The sequence below is a fragment of the Alosa pseudoharengus genome, unplaced genomic scaffold (genome assembly GCF_046254945.1).
Source record: "Alosa pseudoharengus isolate Yale_2024_CS ecotype anadromous, Long Island Sound unplaced genomic scaffold, YU_APseudo_1.1 YU_APseudo_1.1_scf_2, whole genome shotgun sequence".
NCBI classification, from domain to species: domain Eukaryota; kingdom Metazoa; phylum Chordata; class Actinopteri; order Clupeiformes; family Clupeidae; genus Alosa; species Alosa pseudoharengus.
In genome coordinates, this window is record NW_027468663.1 from 52,138,288 (window position 1) to 52,163,203 (window position 24,916).

The following is a 24,916-nucleotide window of genomic DNA, read 5'->3' on the forward strand; positions in this document are numbered from 1 at the left end:
AATCTCCTTTGAGCCTGTGCCAGGATCATAGACTATATAGAATAGGTCAGGATCCATACACCATTCATTGAACTTGACCTTTTACTGTCTGTCACCTCACCGGTTAGTGGTTTATAGATGCTGAAATTATTTTCTCACAATTTTATTGTTGTTTCTGGCGTAGTTACCATTTTTTCTTTCTGATAATCTAGTTCCTTCATCATTATCTACACTATGCTTTATAAGGGTTTCCAACCCGCAAGTTGCTCTTTAAAGATACACTATGCAGGTTCAGGTATTTTAAAGGTATACTATGCAGGTTCAGGTATAGAACTGTAGAGCTCCCCCTAGAGTATATCTAGAGAATATATTTTACTCTGCCGTTGTAAATAGCTTAGGCTACTTCTAGTGGCTTGTTCGCCCTGTATACTATGAAAATGCTTTTGTTGTGGAGGTGAAGGATTAACAACAGGCAAAAACTATCTCCAAAGAGCTATATCTACTGACAAGGTGATATTTCATGATTCTCGCGAGATGTCTTCGGGCCACTGTTCTGGAAGTTGCATGGCTGGTTCTCTTGCTACGTCTATTGCTGTATATGCTAGGTGAACAATTCCCCTATTACAAGTTTGTTTACCATCAAATTGGCTTCGTAAAGGTTATATTAAGGTGAACATTTTGCATAGTGTACCTTTAATAATCCCAAAATCCGTCTGGTGTGAATGCAAAAAAGGGAGTTCTAGGAACGTCATGTTCTAGGAACTCCAAAAATCTCTCTGATGAGAAAGGGACTATAGGTACACATACCCCTCAACCACAATATTCAGCATAATGGTATGACCCCAAATGCAGCATCTCCAATGTGTATGTAAAATACTGTGCTTGGTGAGAAATACTACTTTTATACAAGTGATGGCGGCCCTGCATCAATATTCAGATGTAATTCAGATGCTGAAATAAAAACAAAATACATAGCTTTGGTCTAATTGTTGTCACTCTGTCTCGGTGTGTGTGTGTGTGTGTGTGTGTGTCTGTGTGTATTGGCAGATGGGTTCTCTGTTCACCGAGCTGGAGTTCTACACCATAGTGTTCTCTTTGATTGTCTTCAGCCTGTTCACACTGGTCGGAGTTATGAAGGAAAACTGTACAAGCACCACGGACAGGAGTGTGTACACACATGTCCACACCAGTCATTGCTGACCATGTCAAATCATACAGTATATACACCCTAGATTGTCATGGATCAAACTGAAGTCATGTAGCCTGGCAAGTCATGTGAACAACAAAAACATGTTAATGTTTGCTCACTCTTACTCAAACACACTGAGTCTACCGACCTGTCTGACTGATTGTCCTACATAAATCTTCATAAAGCTGTAGGCAAATCCTACTTGTTCGATCAGGTTCAGGCTCTGCAATACTACTCATGACACAGCTCTTTGTGCATTAATCTCTCTTTTCCTATCAAGTTTTTACTCTCTCTCTCTCTCTCCCCGCACAGACTTCTGGGAAGCCCAGAGTGAGCAGCCGACGCTGGTGTGAACTACTGTAAGTGAGCGCAGCTGCTTAGTGGAGCATGGGGTGGGGTTATTTTGCCACTGTTCCTGGGTCAGCATCCTGTGTTACTGAAGGCATAACCTGGACTGCACCCAGTGCTTATGAATGGAGGGTGCACAATGTGTGTGTGACTTAGGAAATTAGGGAATAGTTGGAGTTTACATGTTTTAAAGCTAGTTAGAGCTTTTTATTTGTGTAGCTTGTGAGTGTGTGTGTGTGTGTGTGTTTGTGTGTGAGTGACGTAGTTGATTGTCCTTGGGAATGGGAGTGTTAAGTGTACTTTGGCTGTAGATTATGTTCCACTCTGCAAAGTAGTTGAGTCATGTTAGGAACAAAACTCAGAGATATCCTTTATACATATCTTTAATATCTCTCTCATTCTTTATGGGGAAAAGCTTCAGGACTGGAACTACAATAACCTCCTTTGTTGACTGCCATTCAGGTATGTTTCTGTGCCATATATATGTATACATGTGCTGGTCATTTAATGTTGCTGAGTGACTAAACATCATGCAAATAGAGAATTACATTCAACTACATTCATTTGCACGGGTTAAGTAGGCCTATTGTGGTGAGTCTTCTGACTATCCTTTTTGCAGAAGCAAGCATGCCGTTTTTCAGGTCGCTAAATATGGTAACCTTTTACTCTCCGTGCCTATAGCATGTCTTAACTTCTGACCAAACACGTTTTTTAAAATCCTGTTCCGATCGATGCGTCGTTCATTTTCAAGCACCAAGCAGCCTACGTCGGCCTCGTAAAATGTCACCGCAGTCAAGTGCAAGTCAGACTTCTACTTACACCATGGGGTTGGAGGTGAGGACAGAGAAATATTTTTTTTGTTTGTTAACCTATAAGAAGATCGCTTGAACATGCGCTAGATAAAGTAACCGGTAGCCACTGCGTTCTGATTCAGTCCGAGTAGCCTGGTTAGCGCGCAGAGCTTCTCTTGTATAGTCTACCCAAGCTAGGGTCCGATAGCTCTAGTGGAGTTTCTTGCTGACGATATCTTGTGGTTCATATTTGCGAAAACAGGTCTCATTTTGAATCTGCGTTCCGAATAATAGCCCTTACTAACACTATTTTTACACTTTGTTCAACCCAGATAACTGGACAGGTTATAGAACTTTAAAGTCAGGTTACTTAGCCTACTCACAGTCAGTGCGGTCTTGACCCAACTTGCGGAGCCGGTTTGACAGACATAGATAGGCCCATGGTTCTTCTCAAGTTTTGACATAATTTCTGCGCCTTTTAGTTAGTTCGCGAGTTTAGCGCGCAGGCGCGTAGCAAGCGTGGGGGATGTGGGTGTTATAACGTACACACCTTTGCTGGAACACGATTCTATCCCCCACACTTTTTGTCAGATTAAAATGAAAGTAAAATATGGAAATAAACGCTCCCGTAAAGAGTTGGAACTGTGTCTACCATAACGCACACACAGAGAGACACAAATAGGTCTGTTGATTTGATTGAACCGTCATCCAGCCAATCACATCAAGTTAGCCAGTGAAGAACCAGAGCCGCTCTGATCAAATTCAAAGTGTGCGTCTTTCAAGGCTATGCGGCTGCTTGGGTCTGCATTATAACGTCTGCAGTGAGCAGATTTCAGGTACAATTGAAATTATAATTGTTACCGCATTATGCTAATTTAGTAAACCAAAATTCACTCTCTGACTGACAGTTTTTGTCACAATGTAGAAATGCAGGGAGTCAATAAGTGAAAGCAGTGGTGCGCGCACCAAGGCACTTGTTGTTTCTGCAGAAAGACCAGGCTACTGTTCTCAGAGCATTATGCTTTCTCTGTCTATGATCTGCAGCTTTTCTCAAACTATGGTCCTCCTCAACAATTAGTAACCTACTGGTCCACGTAGCACCGAGGTGAAGTTAGTTTGATATTTGATATTCGGATATTCGACAGATTTTCAAAAAAAAATGTATGCGGCCAGTTTCACCCCGTGTTTGCAGACAATGTACAAACAGATGACCTGTCTACTTGCTCCCAGCCGACCTTAGGGACAGTCTAAAAAGTACCTTCTGAATTACCTTCATAGTCTTTTTTGTCAATAGCTTTGACATCATGTGACCTAGTGACTCCAAACCAATGCAGAATATTTATCCTATATGGGACTCATCAGACACACCCCTTTTTTGATAGTCTGTATGCACACTGTATTTTATATGAATATTTAGTAAAAAAATACATTATATCCTATATGAATGGTCCTCTTTTTTCAATACCTCCCAAGTCATGTGAACTAGTGACTCCAAACCAATGCAGAATAGTTATCCTATATGGGACTCATCGGGCACACCTCTTTTTATGGTCACTGTATGCACACTGTATTTTACATTAATATTTTAAAGGAAATACTTTATTTCATATAAGAAACAGTCTCCTTTTTTTCAATACCTCCCAGGTCATGTGACCTAGTGACTCCAAACCAATGCAGAATTGTTATCCTATATGGGACTCATCGGGCACACCTCTTTTTATGATCACTGTATGCACACTGTATTTTATATGAATATTTTGTAAAAAAAAATACATTATTTACCATAAGAAACGGTCTCCTTTTTTTCAATACCTCCCAAGCCATGCGACCTAGTGACTCCAAACCAATGCTGAATAGTTATCCTATATGGGACTCATCGGGCACACCTCTTTTTATGGTCACTGTATGTACACTGTATTTTTTATGAATATTTTAAAGAAAATACATTATTTCATATAAGAAACAGTCTTCTTTTTTTCAATACCTCCCAGGTCATGTGACCTAGTGACTCCAAACCAATGCAGAATTGTTATCCTATATGGGACTAATCAGACACACCTCTTTTTATAGTCACTGTATGCACACTGTATTTTATATTAATATTTTAAAGAAAATACATTATTTCATATAAGAAACAGTCTCCTTTTTTTCAATACCTCCCAGGTCATGTGACCTAGTGACTCCAAACCAATGCAGAATAGTTATCCTATATGGGACTCATCGGGCACACCTCTTTTTATGGTCACTGTATGCACACTGTATTTTATATGAATATTTTAAAGAAAATACATTATTTCCCATAAGGAATGGTCTCCTTTTTTTCAATACCTCCCAAGCCATGTGACCTAGTGTCTCCAAACCAATGCAGAATAGTTATCCTATATGGGACTCATCAGACACACCTCTTTTTATGGTCACTGTATGCACACTGTATTTTATATGAATATTTTGTAAAAAAATACGTTATTTCCTATATGAATGGTCCTCTTTTTTCAATACCTCCCAAGTCATGTGACCTAGTGACTCCAAACCAATGCAGAATAGTTATCCTATATGGGACTCATCGGGCACACCTCTTTTTATGGTCACTGTATGCACACTGTATTTTATATGAATATTTGGTAAAAAAAATACATTATTTCCTATATGAATGGTCCTCTTTTTTCAATACCTCCCAAGTCATGTGACCTAGTGACTCCAAACCAATGCAGAATAGTTATCCTATATGGGACCCATCGGGCACACCTCTTTTTATGGTCACTGTATGCTCACTGTATTTTATATGAATATTTTAAAGAAAATACATCGTTTCCTATAAGGAATGGTCTCCTTTTTCAATACCCCCCCCCCCCCAAGGGAAGTGACGTAGGGACACCAAACCAATGCAGAATATCCTTTATGGGACTAATCAGACACACCTCAAATTAATATAATTTTTGCACGTACTATTTTATAGTACCCATTTGTTTCCTATGGAAACTGTGTTTTCTCAATACCTTCCATATAATAGTAGATGCCAAATCATTTTTCATATTGAGGTGTGTCTGATAAGTACCCCATAGCAGAACAGTTCTGTATTGATCTGTGTTGTCTAGGACCCCTTATATGGCAGCTATTGAGCAAAAAGCTGTTTTCCATAGGAAATAAATATGATTCTTTAAAAAAAATTAAATATAATAGTTCATGCAAAATATTATTTCACATTGACATGTGTCTGATTATTATCACATAGCAGAACAGTTCTATGTTGATCTGTGATGTCTAGCGAGAAAAAAGCTTGCGAGGTATTGAAAAAAGGAGACCATTCATGATGGCAAATAATGTATTTTCTTAAAAATATTAATATAAAATACAGTGTGCATACAGAGACTATAAGAAGAGGTGTGTCTTATTAGTCCCACATAGGATAACTATTCTGCATTGGTTTGGAGTCCCTAGGTCACATGGCTTGGGAGGTATTGAAAAAAAGGAGTCTGTTTCTTATATGAAATAATGTATTTTATTTAAAGAATTCATATAAAATACAGTGTGCATACAGTTGCTATAAAAAGAGGTTTGTCTGATGAGTCCCATATAGGATAACTATTCTGCATTGGTTTGGAGTCACTAGGTCGCATGGCTTGGGAGGTATTGAAAAAAAGGAGACCGTTTCTTATGGTAAATAATGTATTTTCTTTAAAATATTCATATAAAATACAGTGTGCATACAGTGACCATAAAAAGAGGTGTGCCCGATGAGTCCCATATAGGATAACTATTCTGCATTGGTTTGGAGTCACTAGGTCACATGACTTGGGAGGTATTGAAAAAAGAGGACCATTCATATAGGAAATAATGTTTTTTTTTTTACAAAATATTCACATAAAATACAGTGTGCATACAATGACCATAAAAAGAGGTGTGTCTGATGAGTCCCATATAGGATAACTATTCTGCATTGGTTTGGAGTCACTAGGTCACATGGCTTGGGAGGTATTGAAAAAAAGGAGACTGTTTCTTATATGAAATAATGTATTTTCTTTAAAATATTAATGTAAAATACAGTGTGCATACAGTGACCATAAAAAGAGGTGTGCCTGATGAGTCCCATATAGGATAACTATTCTGCATTGGTTTGGAGTCACTAGGTCGCATGGCTTGGGAGGTATTGAAAAAAGGGAGGCCGTTTCTTATGGTAAATAATGTATTATATTTAAAATATTCATATAAAATACAGTGTGCATACAGTGACCATAAAAAGAGATGTGTCTGATGAGTCCCATATAGGATAACTATTTTGAATTGGTTTGGAGTCACTAGGTCACATGATGTCAAAGCTATTGACAAAAAAGACTATGAAGTTACTTTTTAGACGGTCCCTATGGTCGGCTGGGAGCAAGTAGACAGGTCATCTGTTTGTACATTGTCTGCAAACACGGGGTGAAACCGGCAGCATAATTTTTTTTTTTTGAATATCTGTCGAATATCCGAATATCAAATATCAAACTAACTTCACCTCGGTCCACGTAGCCGCGAAATTAAGTTATGCCCGGTGCTTCACACGTCTGATCATTTGCAGCAAGATTGAATTGTATGGGACCGCGGACTGAGAAAAAAATAAACTAGGCTAAAAGTTTCCCCAATCAGAAATACTCATTAATTTGGTGTGATCAACTATATAGACATAGCCCAGTCAGCACACATACGTCTCCAAGACGCTTGGAAAAGATCTGAACAGCTTAATTACATCGCGTTCCATTTAGAACGTCTTATTTGACTGTTAATTGCATTTCGCTGTCAATGTGTGTCGTAGTGCTACATCTACTGGAGATCTTAATGTCTAAAATACGATCGCGTTCCATTTAGAACATCTTATTTTGATCTTACAAACGGCGGCGTCAAGACACATTTGAGTTATACATCTGAGAGCTAAGATTTCCAGCATGTAGAACTCAATAGAACGCTTATGAGCGCTCATGCAATGTGTGTGTCCCTACAGCAAGTGAAACTGGAGGTAACGTGGGCTAGAAGCAACAATAGTTTAAACAACGTGGCTTCCTCTAACTATCAATGGAAAAACCATAGAAACTGCTAATCATAATCTTTAAATTGACATTAATTAAGCTGGCTACAGTATATGTAACACAATTTATTTATATTCCCTTTGCATATGTTTGGGTAGACTTCAAACGTTTTTGAATTTGAGCTTACAGTTCTGTCACTATTCTGTGTCCTTTACATTTATTTAATAGGTATTAGTGATACCTCGAAATTAGGCTGCTGTCTGTTAGGCAATTTATTGTAGCCTGCTAACCCATATGCACAAAACATAATTTCTGAAATGATTTCTTGATTTATAACATGAGATATGTCTCCATGTAGGGTAGTGTCAAATAGTGAAGTGGTGGGCCTACATGTCACATGAGCCACACATAGGCGCTGCTTCTTCTGTCCCTCCCAAACTGCATTAAAATGGTGTGTTTAGCAATCAGAATCTCAATTTCTTTTCGGGGGAGAAACTCCCGGACACCAATATAGTCCGCACCCCTCTCAGAAAATACTTACAACATCCCTGTAGGGAGTTATTTATCATTTGGCCAGATTGTTTTATTTTCCTATCCCACAACCCCCACACTTTTAAAAAGCTTGCCTCATGCAGAACGTTTATAAATCTTTGTCTTCAGTTGCAGTCATGGTGTGTCATTCCACTTTATTACACATCAAACTCTACTTATGGACTTTATTGTTTGGATTTATATGGGAGGGTTTACCTGAGTTAATACTAATGCCTTGTGAAAATGTCATGCAAATAGCCTAACTGGAAGTATACTTACTGTAAAAAATGTTGATGCGTTACATAGCTGTACATAAGGCACAACTTGATGGTCCTTCATATGCTTGATAGTTGAAAATCTTCCCTTGGTTAATCATGCACACTTATTGTTTCTATGTACAGCGTCCGTACTGTGTGAGTGTATATGTCTGTGTATGTATGTGTATGTATGTTTGTGTATTTGTGTGTGTTATGGAGCTGCCTTTCACCAAGTTTGAGTTGGTCTTCATCTTCATCGCGTTCACTGTGTTCTCCATGTTCAGTATTGCTTTGGTATGCCAGTTCCACAGGAGCGAAGGTATATGTCTACAAAAATCTCACATATGCCTCAAACAGCCATGAAATAAGTAGTCCTGTCAAATTCCCAGAGATTTCAAACTCACAGGTTTTGGTTGGTAATGAGTAAATATTTTATTTTCAGAACCAGATCTAAATGAGGAGTTTTTAAAGGCCCATCTGAAGAGCCTGAGGAGGAGAAAGAAACAGAAAGAGATCACCATCACAACAGCATGCCCGCTACTACAACTGCCCTGAACCTGGCCCATCGAACCACAAACATGTACACTGCGCTACCTCTGTCAGATGCCAGACTCAGATGAATGATGTCTGCACTGGAAGTGTCACAGAATTGTCTTGTGGCTGTGTGTGTTGCTGTCTTCAAGCGATGTTATTGTTAGAAACATTCTTTTAACTAGGACAACTTCCCAAGGCCATAAGATAGTCTTTGGGTGAAGGAACACACATACAGCTTGAAGCGAACTGATAGCCTACTTTAGTGACCTCATTTTTTTTTTTTTTTTTTTTTGTCCACCTGAATGTTGTTGACATTAAATGTAAGATACTGTGAATTATTAAAATATCTATAATATTTATAAAGTTTCCTTTGCTTTCTAGTTGATGGAATGGAAAATCTTGAACCGATTAGGATAAGCACAGAGATTGGCTGATGTTTTAAGAGGTAGCATCAAAGAAGGGACCGCTATGAGGACGAGGTGGAGAAGAAATTGAAGATCCCATAAGTTAACGTACGCAACATAGCAGGTGGTGCAGAAAATGTATAGGCTACATACATTAATGAAAGTCCATAGTGCCACAGCAGTTAGATGAAGACAATAGTTTATTAGTGTGTAGAAAGTGAATAGTCAACGCGGGTAATAGGAAGTGAAAGGCATGAAGCAGAGGCAAGAGAAACACATTTCGTGAGGAACCCTCGTGAAGAAAGGGCTTTATGTGTGTAACTTCCTATATGTGGGCAACAGACACTGCATGGTGGGCCTGTCTCCAGAACAAATTAAGTAGGCTAGTGGTCTGTGACTAAACATAAGAGTGAAACTAGGTTAAATCATGGACTGTTTCTTAACTATACCAATGAGTAGGCTACTAGTAATGTATTTCCAAAATGTTTCAGTATTTTTATGTTTCAATTAGGGCTGTCAAAATAACTGATTCATTTTGATTAATTAATTTCAGAAAAAATAACTGATTAAAAAAAATAGCGCAGATTAATCGATTCTGTATGACCTTTGACTCCGAGCCGTTCTAGTTAGTAACCATTAGACTGTAAAATGAAGGAGAGAGAAGAAAATGTACTGCCTAGATCATTACTTTTAAAAAACGGCCTGATGGTGTTGATAAAAATAAAGTGATTAAAATAAATTCCTCGGCAATGTCTGCAGCAAGTCGCACATCAATGAAAAGAAATAGTGTTGATATTGAGGGGAGTGTTCATTTATTTTCATTGTGTCTATGTGAAAAACTTTTGAATTTATTTCCTCAGCCGATTAGGTCATATCATAGATTATTATGGCCATTATTTGAACAGTGAAAATAATAATAAAAGAGTTTTTGAACTTTAATGTCACTAATGCTAAATATTCAATGATTCATTTGAATTTAAATATTTAAAATACTTTCACAGCAAAAAATATATGTGCGATTAATTTAGATTAATTAATCACAGAGTATGTAATTAATTCGATTACATTTTTTAATTGATTGACAGCCCTAGTTTCAATGTAATGCCATCTACAATAGTAAAAAAACTATGTTTCATAACAAATGTGTAGCTCTCTACTGACTTTAAAAAGCACCAGTAAATGCTACATAGTTTAAACAATTACCTTATAATTGTGGTTTGGATGTTTGTTTATTACTGCCCAGCTAACTCAGCCTCAGAGGGTGGCTTGCACATATGAGGGAAACTTGTCCAAAATATTTAGTCTTTTACTACTAACATGATGTTGCACATATGAGGGAAACTTGTCCAAAATATTCAGTCTTTTACTACTAACATGATGTTGCACATATGAGGGAAACTTGTCCAAAATATTCAGTCTTTTACTAACATGATGTTGCACATATGAGGGAAACTTGTCCAAAATATTCAGTGTTTTACTACTAACATGATGTTGCACATATGAGGGAAACTTGTCCAAAATATTTAGTCTTTTACTACTAACATGATGTTGCACATATGAGGGAAACTTGTCCAAAATATTCAGTCTTTTACTAACATGAGGTTGCACATATGAGGGAAACTTGTCCAAAATATTCAGTCTTTTACTAACATGAGGTTGCCTGCTTTGTGGCTGCCTCCCTATATATTAGCCTACAGAAATGCCACACATGCATTCTTGAACATGGAGTGCATCGTGGAAACAATTTCTTCAAAGATGACCAGTAGATGGCACCGTTTCTAAGCAAACATCCTTTTCAGTTAACATCACACCTGAGATTGGACAAAGACCTGACAAAGGAATAACGTACAGATTGTGTGGGCATGTGGGTTTAATATGTTGTGCTGGAGCTGCTAACACTGGGTTCAATCAGCTGGTGATGTAGGCAGAGGGTCTGTTTTGAGTGAGGCATAGGTTGAGGGTCAGATTTTAATGGCGTAGTAGGGGGTTGTGACGCTTCCTGACTGAGGGATTGAAAGAGCAGTAAACTCTGGCAGGGGAGCAGGAAGGGGGGGGGGGGGTGGAGCTGTTATGTGGCTCACGGGAGGCTGGTTACCCCTTATCTCTCTCAGGACATTACAACCTGGAAGCGAACCCTCATATCAGTTCCTGCATCCTCCTCTCCACTAGTATAGGAGTAATGTACCTTTACAAGGTGCACTTGGCAGTAGGTGTGACACCTATAAATGTTAGGCTAGGCCATCATTACATACGCCAAAGATACACACTGTCAGAGGCGGAAAGAACTATAAAACTGAAGGAAGAAATAAAAGAGGAAATAAATGGTAGAACACAGACAACAGCATTTCCAACAGTGTGTGTGTGTGTGTGTGTGAGATAATGATGCATGTGTTGGCTATGTTCAGGGAGAACGATTGCCCAATTTGAACTGACAAGCTCAGCTTTTCAGAGAGATGAGCAGATGGGTTCTCCTGTGCTTGCTCCATGGATAATGACTTGAAACCTGATTGGCTGCATGTGGTCTTGAAACCCCAAATGAATGGGAGATTTTATGACACATGATCCAGCAGAGGGCTAGTACTAGTAGATGTCCAATTAGTTGTGGTCTGGCCCTCTCAATTTCCAACATCACAAACCTAAACTCACCTAAAGAGAGAGAGCGAGTCAGAGTTAGAGACCGAGACCTTTGCTCTTGGGCAGCAGGTTAATCCCTGTAATTATGTTTAATCCTGGTGGAGGCAAACCTCACAAGACGTCATAAGTCACTGCCACAAATGTAGCTATACGTTTATTTCATCATGTGACAAAGTAAAAATATGACACAACTTAAACATGGCATCATGTGTACCAGTAGTTATCTGCCTTTATTACAAAGTAACAAATAAAGGGGATTGAAGTCTATAGGTACTAGCCATGGATACCAGGTGGTGAATGACAATGCTATGTAATTAGCATATTTAAATGACAGAAATAAAAGTTCAGGATGGCACAATAGAGCAACAATGTGTGTTAACATGAAGCTTTACACAGGGACTGCATTATCTTTCTTTCTGCCTCTCTCTCTTTCTCTCTTTTTCTCTCAAACACACACACACACACACACACACACACACACAAATACACGCACACACACATGCACACAGACACCAGATGCATGAGGAATGTGTGAAATGTGTGATGTTAGGGTAGAACATTTTTGCAAACATTATAAAGCAGTAAATAACCTCCCTGAGAGCATTATTCTGTCACACAAAAAAATACACACACACTCACACAGACATAGAGGCAGACATATACACACATATATGGACAGACAGACATAGAGGCAGCAGACAGACTCCAAGCAGCAGACAGAGAAGAGACAAGGCAGAAACTCAACTTGTTGGCCCATCTAACTAACAATAGGGCCTCATGGGCCCATAATAAGCAGACAGGCTCACCCATCCGTCTGTGCTGAGCTGGGCTGAGCTGACCTCCTGTCCACTGGCCCACACACTGGCACAGACACTCAAGGGGTTAAGTGCAGATTCTGGCCTATAAGAGTAGACTGTTGATGTGTGATCCATTAGCTGCCTGCTGGGCTTGTAATCCCGCATAAAAATGAATGGATGAGTGTTTGTGTGTGTGTGTGTGTGTGTGTGTGTGTGTGTGTGTGTGTGTGTGTGTGCATGTGTGTGTGAGTGTGTGCGTGCGTGTGTCTGTCCGTATGTGTGTGTGTGTGTGTGTGTGTGTGTGTGTGTGTGTGTGTGTGTGTGTGTGTGTGTGTGTGTGAGTGTGTGTGTGTGTGTGTGTGTGTGTCTCTTCACATGTGGAATGCACTTGTAAAGTAGGCCATCCATAATCTCCAACCATTTTGGGGAAAAGTTTCAAAAAGATAAATGCAGGTTTCATTCATTCTCTATATGTCATAAAACATGTTTAGTCTAAAATCCACATTGGTTCCATAAGAGGTTTAAGACTTTTCTGGGGATTTTATGAATGATGTTGACTTTATATCTTAACTGTATACTACTGTCTACACTGCACAATGACAATAAAGTTCATTCATCTCACAACAACACTGGAACCTCTCAATGGACACTCGGTTGCTAAAAGTGTCTTAAATGTTTATTCATCAAACTCAGCCTATCATGGCTCTAATGGCCACCTGCTCTCATTAACCTGCACACCTGCTGGGCTAGACTGCCGGACTTCACTGTAGTCTGAAGACGCCAATCAGAGCAATAACATTCTAACAATGACCTCATCAACAACCACGGCTTCATGATAAAAATAAAACCAGACAAAAAGTATACATGCTTTTCACTTTTCCCCTAGCACTCAAACATTAAAGGAACCGTATGTAAGATTGTGGTATACAGTGATATAAGTATTTGAAATGAACATGATTTCCTAATGTCTAGTGACATATTAGGGCAATTTTATGATTAATTGAAATACATTTCTTACATACGGTTCCTTTAAAGATCACATGGAGGTCCAGTCACTCTTAAGCTGTCTAAGCTTAGGCTCATACTAACCCTGTCAGTCACATTCTTTCAGTGCTGAGTGGTTTTGGACAAACACATATATTCTCTCTGACCCACAAACACATATGCACACATAGACTGCTACATGCACACACACAAGTGCATACCATTTGTTAGTTTGTATGGCAGGTTTTGTGGAGAATTAGCATAGCAGGCCTGAATAACTCATTGTTCTATAGTGGGTCCTAATTAGTCTATTCACAGCTTGTGCACATTAGTGTGTGTACAAAACATACCGTCATTCACTCACAACCTTTCTTTGTTTCAGATACACACACCCACACACACTGTCAGTTTCACTGAGACCATGAACCTTTCTTTCATGGACAGCAATATAATGTAATTATCTGTGTAAAACAGTAAGTCAAAAATCAAACTATAGAAACTGGTGCGAGTGTGTGTGTGTTTCTGTGTGAGTGCATTTGTGTGTGCGTGTGTGTGTGTGTATGTGTGCATGCGTGTGTGTGTGCGCATGCATGTGTGTGTGTGTGTGCATGCGTGTGTGTGTGTGCATGCATGTGTGTGTGTGTGCATGCGTGTGTATGTGCGTGTCTGTCTGTGCCCCTGATTGTACAGTTGGTTGGCATGTTTATGTCAGTGAATTCAGAATTCATGGATTCATATTACATGGACTTTAGTTCATTAAGTCAACAAAAAGTGAACCAGCTGTGTGTGTGTGTGTGTGTGTGTGTGTGTGTGTGTGTGATGTAACTCAGGTTAAGTCCAGATGTTCACTTCCCACTGCCAAGGGTAGCCGCCTGGGTAGCCCCTGTTATCCACATGCACACACACACACGCGCGCGCACGCACATACATACACACGCACACACACACACACACACACACACACACACGCTCGCACAGGAGTGTAGTGAAGCACAAAAGGCTTCACCTCATTAGCTGAGTGTTCAAGTGTTCACAGATGCACCAACAACAGCCATCACTTAACAGCCACTTAACATCCCACAGGTGAATAAAGGACTAAAGCATGCACTCACAGAGAGAGAGAGAGAGAGAGGGCACTCCAATAGCTCAAGAAACACTACACACTCCCCATGTAGACACACAAGGAACAGCCAGGAGGGTGGGGGAGTAGAGAGTAGCTTCCTGCTCTATTGCCTGCTACATGTGGGGTCAATATGTGCAATGCAAAGTGTGTGTATCTCTCTTTCTCTCTCTCTGAGAGTGTGTGTGTGTGTGTGTGTGTGTGTGAATGGGGGTCTTTTACATACCCCTCCCCATCTCTGCCTCTTCTTCCCCTCCTATCTCCCTCCCTCCCTCCCATTCTTCCCTCCCTCTTCAGTCTTCAGTGGTACTTAAAGAGGGGGAAAGCGGCTTTGTCCACTCGGGTCATTCATACTTACTTTGGGTCATCTGTCAGCTGAAGAAGAAGAAAAAGAGAAGAGAGGGGACACGGCGAGAGAAGTAGACCAGGAGGCACATGGACACGGCGGCAAATCAGCAAAGAGGGACACAGTGCTAATGTTGGTCATGTGTTGGATATCTCTTTACTGAAGAAATCTCTGTACTGAGCATTAACGTTGAAAGATTCTGAACTTACAAAAGGACCGTTATCGAATTCAGTTAACTAATACACAGGAGACTGTTTGAAGTGGAATTTCCACACTATCGAAATAACGCAGCCGTTCTCGTAGTAACGGTACCGGGAGGATTTACCGGTTGAACACCTGACCTTCGGCATCAACATGAGGCTCTTCAACCCAATCCTCCTCCTTCTACTGCTTCTGTCGGTGCTGCTGTTGGCGAACGCGCAAAAACCTGGTAAGCATCACCAAGACCACAGCTGCTTCACACAATCTTCTCGTTTAGGTTATCTGACAGTTGCTCTGTGTAGTATTCTAATGGTCTAGTATGCACTCCTTTAATTAAATCAAATCCGTTTTAATTGACATTATAAACTCTTAATTACACGGATGTTGTCTATATCTGCCTTGGACCCCGTTTGTTGTGGTGAAAACATTACTAGCCTACTGCATTACCGTAGGCCTATAATGTAATTCTTTGCAGATTATGCTTATTTGGTGTGAATACAGTTTGAGCTTCTAGCAACAAACTCATAAACTAGGCTATATGTGGTCACTCAGGGCAGTGCAGGTGACGGATGCGCTTCTCTGTAACGCAGTGAGGTGGCACCCGTGGAGCTAAAAAAAGACCTTAAACTGTGTCCTTAGGCTTCAATCAAAATCTACATCTGAAACCATCGCCACCTTTACGGCTCCACCGGTAATCTGTGCCCCCAGGCTGACCGGCTGTGCAGACCTTTTGTTAGTCATGATGTTTAACACAATGGTAATGAAGGTTGCGCTACGGTCCACATTAGCATAATACTACTCCAGAGACGGAGAGAAAGACAGAGACGAAGAGACAGGAGCGCGCACGTAGAGGTGGTCCCAGGAGAGGAATTTCAGAGTGGTTGCAGTCATAAAGTCATTCGATTTTTATCGTTTCCTGTTGGTCACGGTAGCTCAAACCTTGGTCAGAGGGAGGAACAGTTCTAAATTGGCAGTTGCATGGGGAGAGGCTGAAAATTCGTTATCATCACATGCGTAATTGGTATATTGGAGAAGCTAGAATGCCTGTTACCTTTGGGAAGATTGGTCCCACTCGATAATTCCATGATTGAATCACAAAGGCCTATGCTGGCCAGTGGCCGCTGATGTCATAGCCCCTAAGACATAATAACCACAAGGCCAGCGTGTAAATGAGATAAAACAGCTTTCTAGAATTGCTAGTCTTATTCACTCTGCTTTTTGTTTTTACAGATTTCCTGAATATCCGTAGAAAATATCGGCGACATTGTCCGCATAAACGCTGCCTACCGCTGCATTCACGTGTGCCATTCCCCTAAGGTAAGACACTCAAAGTCGCCTGGTGTGTAAACCTTAGGCTACTTCCCCTGAAGCTCTCTTACAGGGTGAACTAGCTTGAATATCTGCAGTAATCTGCAGCCTAAATTCACGATGGCCTTTCCTGCAAGGTGTCTTAGTGTGGTGATTCAAAATCTATTCTTCAGAGGTGCTTGTAGGCCTATCCCAGGACAACAAGCCTGATAAATTAACAAACCTCCTCTTAGTGTATGTGTTTCAAAAGCCCTGCCACACTCAAAGACACACACACACACACACACACACACACACAATAAATTAACTGGGTAATTACACTCTGAGACTTTCTGGGTGGATGTGAGTAAACAGACTCATGCACGCGCACACACACAAACACACACACACACCAAATTGCATTGGTGGTGGTAAGCTGAGTTACATTCCTAAAGCCCTTCTGCTAATAAGAAACAAACAAAACCCAGACACAATGGCAGGAATGTCTCTGTTACTGTCGGCGCACATGGTGTGAGTTCTTATCGAAGGACTTGGGTCTGGCGTGCCTCTAGCTTTGCCAAAATGATTAAAGAATAAATGTGTAAGTATTTAGTTATCTGTCAAGGAATCATTGGCTGTTTGGGGACCTTTCCGCACAGTTGAGAGCAAGGATCAAGGTTACAAGGCCATAAACCAGCAGCTGGGACTAGAAACACACACACACAAACTCCTCCAGTCCAGCTTTAAACAAAGACACTCATGTGAGTTATGAGGTGAAGCAATGGTCACACACACACACACACACACACACACAGGAGGTGATATGGGGGCGTTAGTCTAAGGCGATGTGAGAAAAAGGGTTAGTGGCAGTTTTAATGCCTAAGGTGTGTGTTAGTGATTAGGGAGCCTGTGTGTGTGTGTGTGTGAAATAAATCACCCTAATGGCGGCAGCAGCCCTGCGGAGCCACTGCACTGTTGTCCTGCTCCTCGCTGAAGTCACGGCCTTTCCCCTCTGCTCCCTGACCCCACACACTGAGTTAGGGCCGGCCAATCGGAACTGCATGCACATTCACATATTCAAACAAACACTGAGTTAGGGCCGGCCAACCGTAACTAGATGCACATTCACATGCTCAAACAAACACAGAATGGCTGTCACCCCAACTCAACAGTTTCCTGTATTGCTTGTCTTTTCTAGGGGACGTCTATGAAAAAGGGGACAATCAGTGGAAAACGAACTACAGGACAATGGAATTCTCGTCCGCCGAGACAAACCCGCCTTCTGTGATCCAGTGCTGAGAGGATATGGGCCAAGAAGCTTGACTGTGGTGTTTCAGTGGTTTCTACAGATAATGATTACAACGTTCCTCTTACACCACGGCTACTCTCTTATATATATATATGCAGTGGACTTGAGTTGTCACTACTCATAGCTTTTGTAAATAGTTTAAAAATGAGAATGACATTTTGTAAAGTATTCTTTGAAATGTGTTTATTTGTAAGTTATGCACTTCAAATGTTTTTATTATTTGAATATTAAATAAAAATGTGTATACTCAAATCTTAACGGTGAGAAAACATAACATTTCCATCTTTGAGCCTCTTGTGGGCCAGGCATTGGACAAGAGGAGGTAGAGAAGTATAAGCAGAGCTGGGACCTGTATCTCTTAATGAGTCCCCAGGGGGTTGCCCTAAGAGATGGCCAGTCGTGTACTAGGACGTGTATTTGGGTCAGCCAATTGCTGGTCCAGAGTCAGATGTTCTGTATGTGCTCAGTGCGGTTGTCCACTGAAGTCCTCTGTTGATTGCAGTGCTAAAAGGAACTGATGGCCTCTTAGAGAAGTAAATGGTGCTTGTGATGTTTAAGACTTCACAAAGCGTGACTGATACACAACAATTAGCTTTCAAACTCGTCCAATTGATCTCCATTGCCATCACAAGGGAAAGTGTGGTAGTCCGTCATTATGTTCTTTGTTTGTTTGAACATAGATCAGTACATTTCAGACGTTGCCGTTTCATCTGCGTCCATAAGCAGAAAACATGCACGAGGGACTAAATGGACACACAGTGAGGGCAGAGGCTTCGGTCTTCATATTCAACGTCGGGCATAAAAGAGTCTCTACTGTGGCCTACTCAGAGGGTCATCAGGTCATCCAGTCCAAGTTCATGTAAACCTTTTACAGCTGTGTGACAACCAGTTTTGCAAGAACTACCATAATTGCAATAAAATTATTACAATTCTCGTTTATTGCAAAACTGGTTGCAAGACACATTTTTGCAATAAATCAGATTTGTAATCACTTTATTTCAACGTTTGTAGAATGTATGCAGATGTCCCTTTTTATGTTACTGGCTATTTACAGTTGTGTAGGACAGCAAATATGAAAAACAGATCCAAATTATCTCAAATTAAAGCAATCATAATGATACAATAAGATGATGAATATATTCCCTATATGACCGACCTAATGATTTCCAACTAATGACTACTTTCTTTACTTGTCCATTGAAAATCTTTTGATACAATACTGGTTTATTACAAAACTGGTTGGAAAACGTGTTTTTCAAACATTTCTGCAATAACTTTATATCAAAGTTCGTAGAATGATTGCAGATGTTCATTTTAGGATGTTACTGACTGTTTAGAGTTGTGTAGGACGGTTAATATCATAAACAAATCTAAATGATCTAGAAAACAACCATAATGATATAATAAGATGATGAATAGATTCCCTATTTTATTGACTAGTGATTTCCAACTGACTACTTTAACATTGAAAGTAGGTATTGGAAACACATTTTGCAACCAGTTTTGCAATAAACGAGAATTGTAATAATTTTATTGCATTTTTGGTAGTTATTGCGAAACTGGTTGTCACACAGCTGGTATACTGTACACTTGACTGTTTGAGGGACTTAAAATGAATATTAATGACAAGTTTTAAAATGATATCTGACAAGACACCCAACATGTTTTATTAATTCACAAAGAAGTACAAAATCATCTCAAACAGTCTTTAATATGGAACACTTTACTTTTCCACTTACACATGAGTAGTTTGACAGAAATGACAAGAAAACAAGCATCAAGACCAGTAACCCAAAGCAGATCCACACAATTCCTGAGACACTCTCTATCACTTGCTCACACACACACAGAGAAGCATTACATATATGAGGTGACACAAATCATTCATTTTCATGTAAACAAAATAATAATAGTTCAGTAAAATAGAAAAATAAAACATTAGACCCTGCCCAAAATATTAAACACTGATAAGAGATGAGTAATAGAAATGATTGAACATGATTCCTTCCTGGCTCAAACCATTGTGTTGTTAGGGAACTGTTGGCATAGTAATGCGAGAGTATCGTTAAGGAAAGGTTACTTGGGGTCATTTGCCACTAAAGACTCCTCTGATCAGCCAGCCATGACCTCAGAGGCCGGGCCCTCTCACTATCTCCCTCACTCTCAATACAAACACACACACACCCAACAAACACAATGTTCTTACTCACCAGGCGCACAACCAGTTTGATTTCACACACACATTATGCAGACGTGCACATGTGTACACACACACACACACACACACACACACACACACACACACACACACACACACACACACACACACACACACACACACACACACACACACACACACACACACACACACACACACACACACACACACACACACACACACACACACACACACACACACACACACACACACACACACACACACACACACACACAGCTAAAATTCGTGCAGTGCAGCAGGCAGTGGAGGGTCCTGGTGTCAGTCTCTGATCTGCTGAGCAGTGAGCGCCAGAATCCTCTTGCTCAGCAGAGTGTTGTGCTGCTTCAGGTACTCTATGACATCCGCCTGCTTCTCCACCACCTCCTCAAGACTCGAGCCATCCCTGACACACACACACACACACACACACACACACACACACACACACACACACACACACACACACACACACACACACACACACACACACACACGTACACACAAAGAGTCAATAAAGCTTAAGAAAAACAGTGATAAAACAGACACACACCCAGTGGCTAGTGTGTGATGGGTGGAAATGTGTTGTTTCTTTGAGGAAACTGACCCACTGGCCTCTGTTTACAAAGCCTTCAGCCCGACCCAAGGGACTGTGTGTGTGTGTGTGTGTGTGTGTGTGTGTGTGTGTGTGTGTGTGTGTGTGTGTGTGGGCCCTCTTTGCAGATGCTAATGGAAGAGCAAAGACAGAGAGATGGGCAGATAGAGGTGGCTACAGAGAGATAATTATACGGAGGCCCAACCAGGACATTCCAGGTAAAAATATCAGATGACTGAATCAGGAACACATTTAAAATAAGATTAAAATATAATGTTTCTATAAGTATAAAATATAATGTTTCTATAAGTATAAAATATAATGTTCCTATAAGTAACAGAGCTTTTAAACGTGATTACAACATGGAGAGTGTAAGACGTGTGATAATAAGGCATTTCACAATGCAGAGTGTAATAAGGGTGCTTAACTGAATTTCCACTTTAGAAAAGATTGGAAAATCTATGTAGCTGAGTCATGTAGGCCATTCCCAGTAGTTTGCCTGTCGGAAGGCTTGATATTGAACACTGAGAAATCAGCATGTTCGATTTGGTAGCTGGTCGTGGTCCTGGGGGTGAGTGATGGCTGTTTAGACAACATCATACAGCATGTGTTTGTGTACTGAACCCTCTGTATGTGAGGGGAAGTATATGTGCGTGGACACGGCTACGTTTAGCCCTGTGCATGGTGTGACTGGCATCGCCTAGATGCCCCATACAGCACCAAGATGCTGTGTCAGTGCAAACTTTTACAATGTGCATCCAAGCACTGGCTCAGGATGAGCAGGTATCAGTGTAGCGCCAATGCAGATCGTTTCTTACTAGACTACTGGGTCGTGTAACTGGACCGCTAGCGAGGGAGGGAGTGAGGGAGTGTCTTACCTGAAGCCCGTCTCGGTGTGAGCGTGACTGAGTGAGTAGGTGTCTTACCTGAAGCCCGTCTCGGTGTGAGCGTGACTGCCACTGCTCAAGTAGGTGTGGAAGTGCTCTTCTTGATTGATGTCAGGACTGAGTTTCTCCGTGTTAAATCTCACCACCTTCACTACAACAGAAAACACACACACACAAACAATAATCAATACAAGCAAAACAAACAAAATACTTTATAGATATAACAGGGACGCTACACTCAACTTATGTGTCCCATTTGCTTAGCGTCTGCTGCAACAATTAGCTTCCACTATAATGAATAGCAATTGATATAAATGTACTAGAAACACTCTGCTCTGTGAAGACCCATGCCTACTCTGTCTCTAGTACACTCTGACCCCTGATCTACCCAAATGATGTGCCCGTGCACATAAATAAAAAAAAGTGCAACCAACGTAAGACGTTGGTCTTAAGCCTTGCACTTCAGAAGTGTGAATGCGTGTGTTTAGTAGGTGTGGAAAGCAGCACTGTAGCTGCAACATCCTCCACTTCTAGTGTGCTATTCTCACACTACACCCCCCCCCACACACACACACACATTATCTATTTAAGTCTTTATCTCTCATTCTCACACACTCCACTCAACTTCTGTTTTACACTCATATACCCCACCCCACCCAACCCCCAATATCACATCACTTCCACACAGCACTTACAGAAACAAGCAAAACAAGCACAGGGGTTAAGTCATTTAGAGAACGTCAGACAAGTCCAGGAAGTGACGTCAAACACGTAAAAAAGAGTCATCCGGAAGTGAGAGCGGAAGTAGATACATAATATACTTTACTGTTTATGGAGAATACAGTGGGGAAAACTTGTTTTCTTTTCCAGTCTAAGGAGAAAATAGTCGCATTAGGTAGAAGCTTTTTATTATTACGCGTAATTCACATTTATTTCTTAAATAATCGATTGCGCCTGACTGTCCACGTGATCTGCCAGAGTCAGCTGGGAGGAGCTAGGAAACACGACCCTGGACACACCAGCTGACCAGTGACTCACGGCAGATATCTCAGAATTCTGTCTCCATTGCCTATGGTTTAAATTTCATTCCTATTCATTAAAATGAGCATAATGACTGACGAAATAAATGACTATGATGTTTAATAAACCATTGTAGGCATACATTTAACATTTAATAAGTCTTCATTATATCACATCAATTCAGTGTTTTCTGTAGGCTACTATGTGTCACATTGGTTTACAGTAGGTTTACAGCAGGTTATCAACACGTTTTCAGCACCACTGTTGCGGAAATCACACACAAGAAGGCATCCTTTTGATTTGTTGTACACTTTTGCGCATTCCAACATGAGGAAGCAGCATGGGAAACGTGTCCTTTCTCTGCCTTCATTTCTAACTCTTTCTCTGAGCCTGCAGTGCAACCACAGTGCAGCTGTTACAAGAGGGTCTGGCGTCACTTGGTTATGATGCACTTCCTGCAACAGTCATTCGTCTCCAAAAGACTTAACTCCCTCTCGAAACAAGGCAGATCAACAAGTCATATCCTACATTTCAAACACACACACACACACACACTCTTACATTAGTCAAGAGTAATATAATACTTTAGGTCTGCAACAGCACTGAACAGTCTGACAAAAAATATGCATAAGTATGCTTTGCTGGTTGTAGATGAATTTGGAGTGTACTTTTGAATGTTGCGTTATTCTGCTACTGAGGGTACTATGGTTGATTTGTCACGTGAGCAAGAGAGCCAGTGAGAGGTGGAGGGTCATGCAGAGCTATGGCTGGGGGAGAGGGACATAGAGGCTCAGAGCTATGGCTGGGGGAGAGGGACATAAAGGCTCAGAGATAGAGAGTTGTTTAAGGAGGATGTGACACATTCCTCACATCTTTAACAAACAGTGGCACCTCACTCAGTCAATGACACCATAAACACAAACAATGTGATAATAACTCTAATCTCTATTTCTCCCGCACTTCCTCTCTCTCTCTTCTCTCTCTTCTCTCTCTTCTCTCTCTTCTCTCTCTTCTCTCTCTTCTCTCTCTTCTCTCTCACACACAAACAGGTACACGGTTGATTAACATCTCCATGTCTTTTTTTCAGTACAGTTTTGTAGAATCAGAATAGTTTGCAACCCAAACTATCTTGGGCTATAGTTATTAATTGACATATGGCTTGCACACACTATTGAGTCTACATAATACATACTCCCACATTATCAATCACATGTATTCCTTAGTGGAAACAAAATTAAATTAAACATTCATACAAACAAACAGATCACTTAATGTCCTGTGATCGTCTGTGCTATCTTCTTTAAAAGTGCCCCAGAACAGTGTTGATGTCTGTGTTAAAGTGTCCCAGAACAGTGTTGATGTCTGTGCTAAAGTGTCTGTGTTAAAATGTCCCAGAACAGTGTTGATGTGTGTGCTAAAGTGTCCCAGAACAGTGTTGATGTCTGTGCTAAAGTGTCTGTGTTAAAGTGTCCCAGAACAGTGTTGATGTGTGTGCTAAAGTGTCCCAGAACAGTGTTGATGTCTGTGCTAAAGTGTCTGTGTTAAAATGTCCCAGAACAGTGTTGATGTGTGTGCTAAAGTGTCCCAGAACAGTGTTGATGTCTGTGCTAAAGTGTCTGTGTTAAAATGTCCCAGAACAGTGTTGATGTGTGTGCTAAAGTGTCCCAGAACAGTGTTGATGTCTGTGCTAAAGTGTCTGTGTTAAAGTGTCCCAGAACAGTGTTGATGTGTGTGCTAAAGTGTCCCAGAACAGTGTTGATGTCTGTGCTAAAGTGTCTGTGTTAAAATGTCCCAGAACAGTGTTGATGTGTGTGCTAAAGTGTCCCAGAACAGTGTTGATGTCTGTGCTAAAGTGTCTGTGTTAAAATGTCCCAGAACAGTGTTGATGTGTGTGCTAAAGTGTCCCAGAACAGTGTTGATGTCTGTGCTAAAGTGTCTGTGTTAAAATGTCCCAGAACAGTGTTGATGTGTGTGCTAAAGTGTCCCAGAACAGTGTTGATGTCTGTTCTAACGTGGCCCAGAACAGTGTTGATGTGTGTGTTAAAGTGTCCCAGAACAGTGTTGATGTCTGTGCTAAAGTGTCTGTGTTAAAATGTCCCAGAACAGTGTTGATGTGTGTGCTAAAGTGTCCCAGAACAGTGTTGATGTCTGTGCTAAAGTGTCTGTGTTAAAGTGTCCCAGAACAGTGTTGATGTCTGTGCTAAAGTGTCTGTGTTAAAATGTCCCAGAACAGTGTTGATGTCTGTGCTAAAGTGTCCCAGAACAGTGTTGATGTGTGTGTTAAAGTGGCCCAGAACAGTGTTGATGTCTGTGCTAAAGTGCTCCTCTCTCCACTGCAGCATCCGTTTGTTGTGGCTGCTGTCCTGTGTCAGTAACCCTATGCAGAGTCCAGCTCAGTCCCCCACTCCAGCCCTGCGCTGCAGTCTCGGCCTCTCTCAGCCCCTGCCCACCCCCCCTCACCCAGCAGCTGCGCTGCACTCACCTG

The 24,916-nt window shown here is 40.9% G+C and overlaps 2 protein-coding genes and 1 long non-coding RNA gene across 8 annotated transcripts in view; 2 read left to right on the forward strand and 1 right to left on the reverse strand.

Annotated features, from left to right (window-relative positions):
- Window positions 1-1,055: 1,055 nt before the first annotated feature.
- Window positions 1,056-8,978, forward strand: LOC143135397 (uncharacterized). 3 transcript variants are annotated; one of them, XR_012988932.1, is made up of 5 exons: window positions 1,056-1,144; window positions 1,481-1,527; window positions 1,932-1,978; window positions 8,243-8,417; window positions 8,541-8,978. It is a non-coding gene; the product is annotated as an uncharacterized LOC143135397 (long non-coding RNA). The 3 variants fall into 3 exon arrangements; XR_012988931.1 differs by lacking the exons at window positions 1,056-1,144; window positions 1,481-1,527 and having other exon boundaries at window positions 1,656-1,978; XR_012988933.1 differs by lacking the exons at window positions 1,056-1,144; window positions 1,481-1,527; window positions 1,932-1,978 and adding an exon at window positions 1,989-2,350.
- A 5,895-nt stretch (window positions 8,979-14,873) lies between these two features.
- Window positions 14,874-17,809, forward strand: apela (apelin receptor early endogenous ligand). Its single transcript, XM_076296075.1, has 3 exons — window positions 14,874-15,347; window positions 16,349-16,435; window positions 17,604-17,809. The coding sequence occupies exons 1-2, from the start codon at window positions 15,272-15,274 to the stop codon at window positions 16,432-16,434; spliced, it is 162 nt and encodes a 53-aa protein (XP_076152190.1). The 5' UTR covers window positions 14,874-15,271; the 3' UTR covers window position 16,435; window positions 17,604-17,809.
- Window positions 17,810-20,120: 2,311 nt separating this feature from the next.
- tmem192 (transmembrane protein 192) overlaps window positions 20,121-24,916 on the reverse strand; it is a 12,814-nt gene continuing 8,018 nt past the window's right edge. For 3 of the 4 annotated variants that reach the window (XM_076295479.1, XM_076295476.1, XM_076295477.1), the window contains 2 exons: window positions 21,451-21,562; window positions 20,121-20,335 (listed from right to left, as the gene is read on the reverse strand). In XM_076295479.1, coding sequence (XP_076151594.1) covers window positions 20,212-20,335; window positions 21,451-21,562 — 236 coding nt within the window. In that variant the 3' untranslated portion in view covers window positions 20,121-20,211. Of the gene's footprint in view, window positions 20,336-21,402; window positions 21,563-24,916 lie in introns of all 4 variants that reach the window. The other variant, XM_076295478.1, reaches the window with a different exon arrangement.

Bases quoted from the DNA above. Each gene is read 5' to 3' on its own strand.
- apela (XM_076296075.1), top strand. From the start codon at position 15,272: ATGAGGCTCTTCAACCCAATCCTCCTCCTTCTACTGCTTCTGTCGGTG. The intron at 15,348-16,348 runs GTAAGCATCACC...TTGTTTTTACAG, and splicing joins GGCGAACGCGCAAAAACCTG to ATTTCCTGAATATCCGTAGA.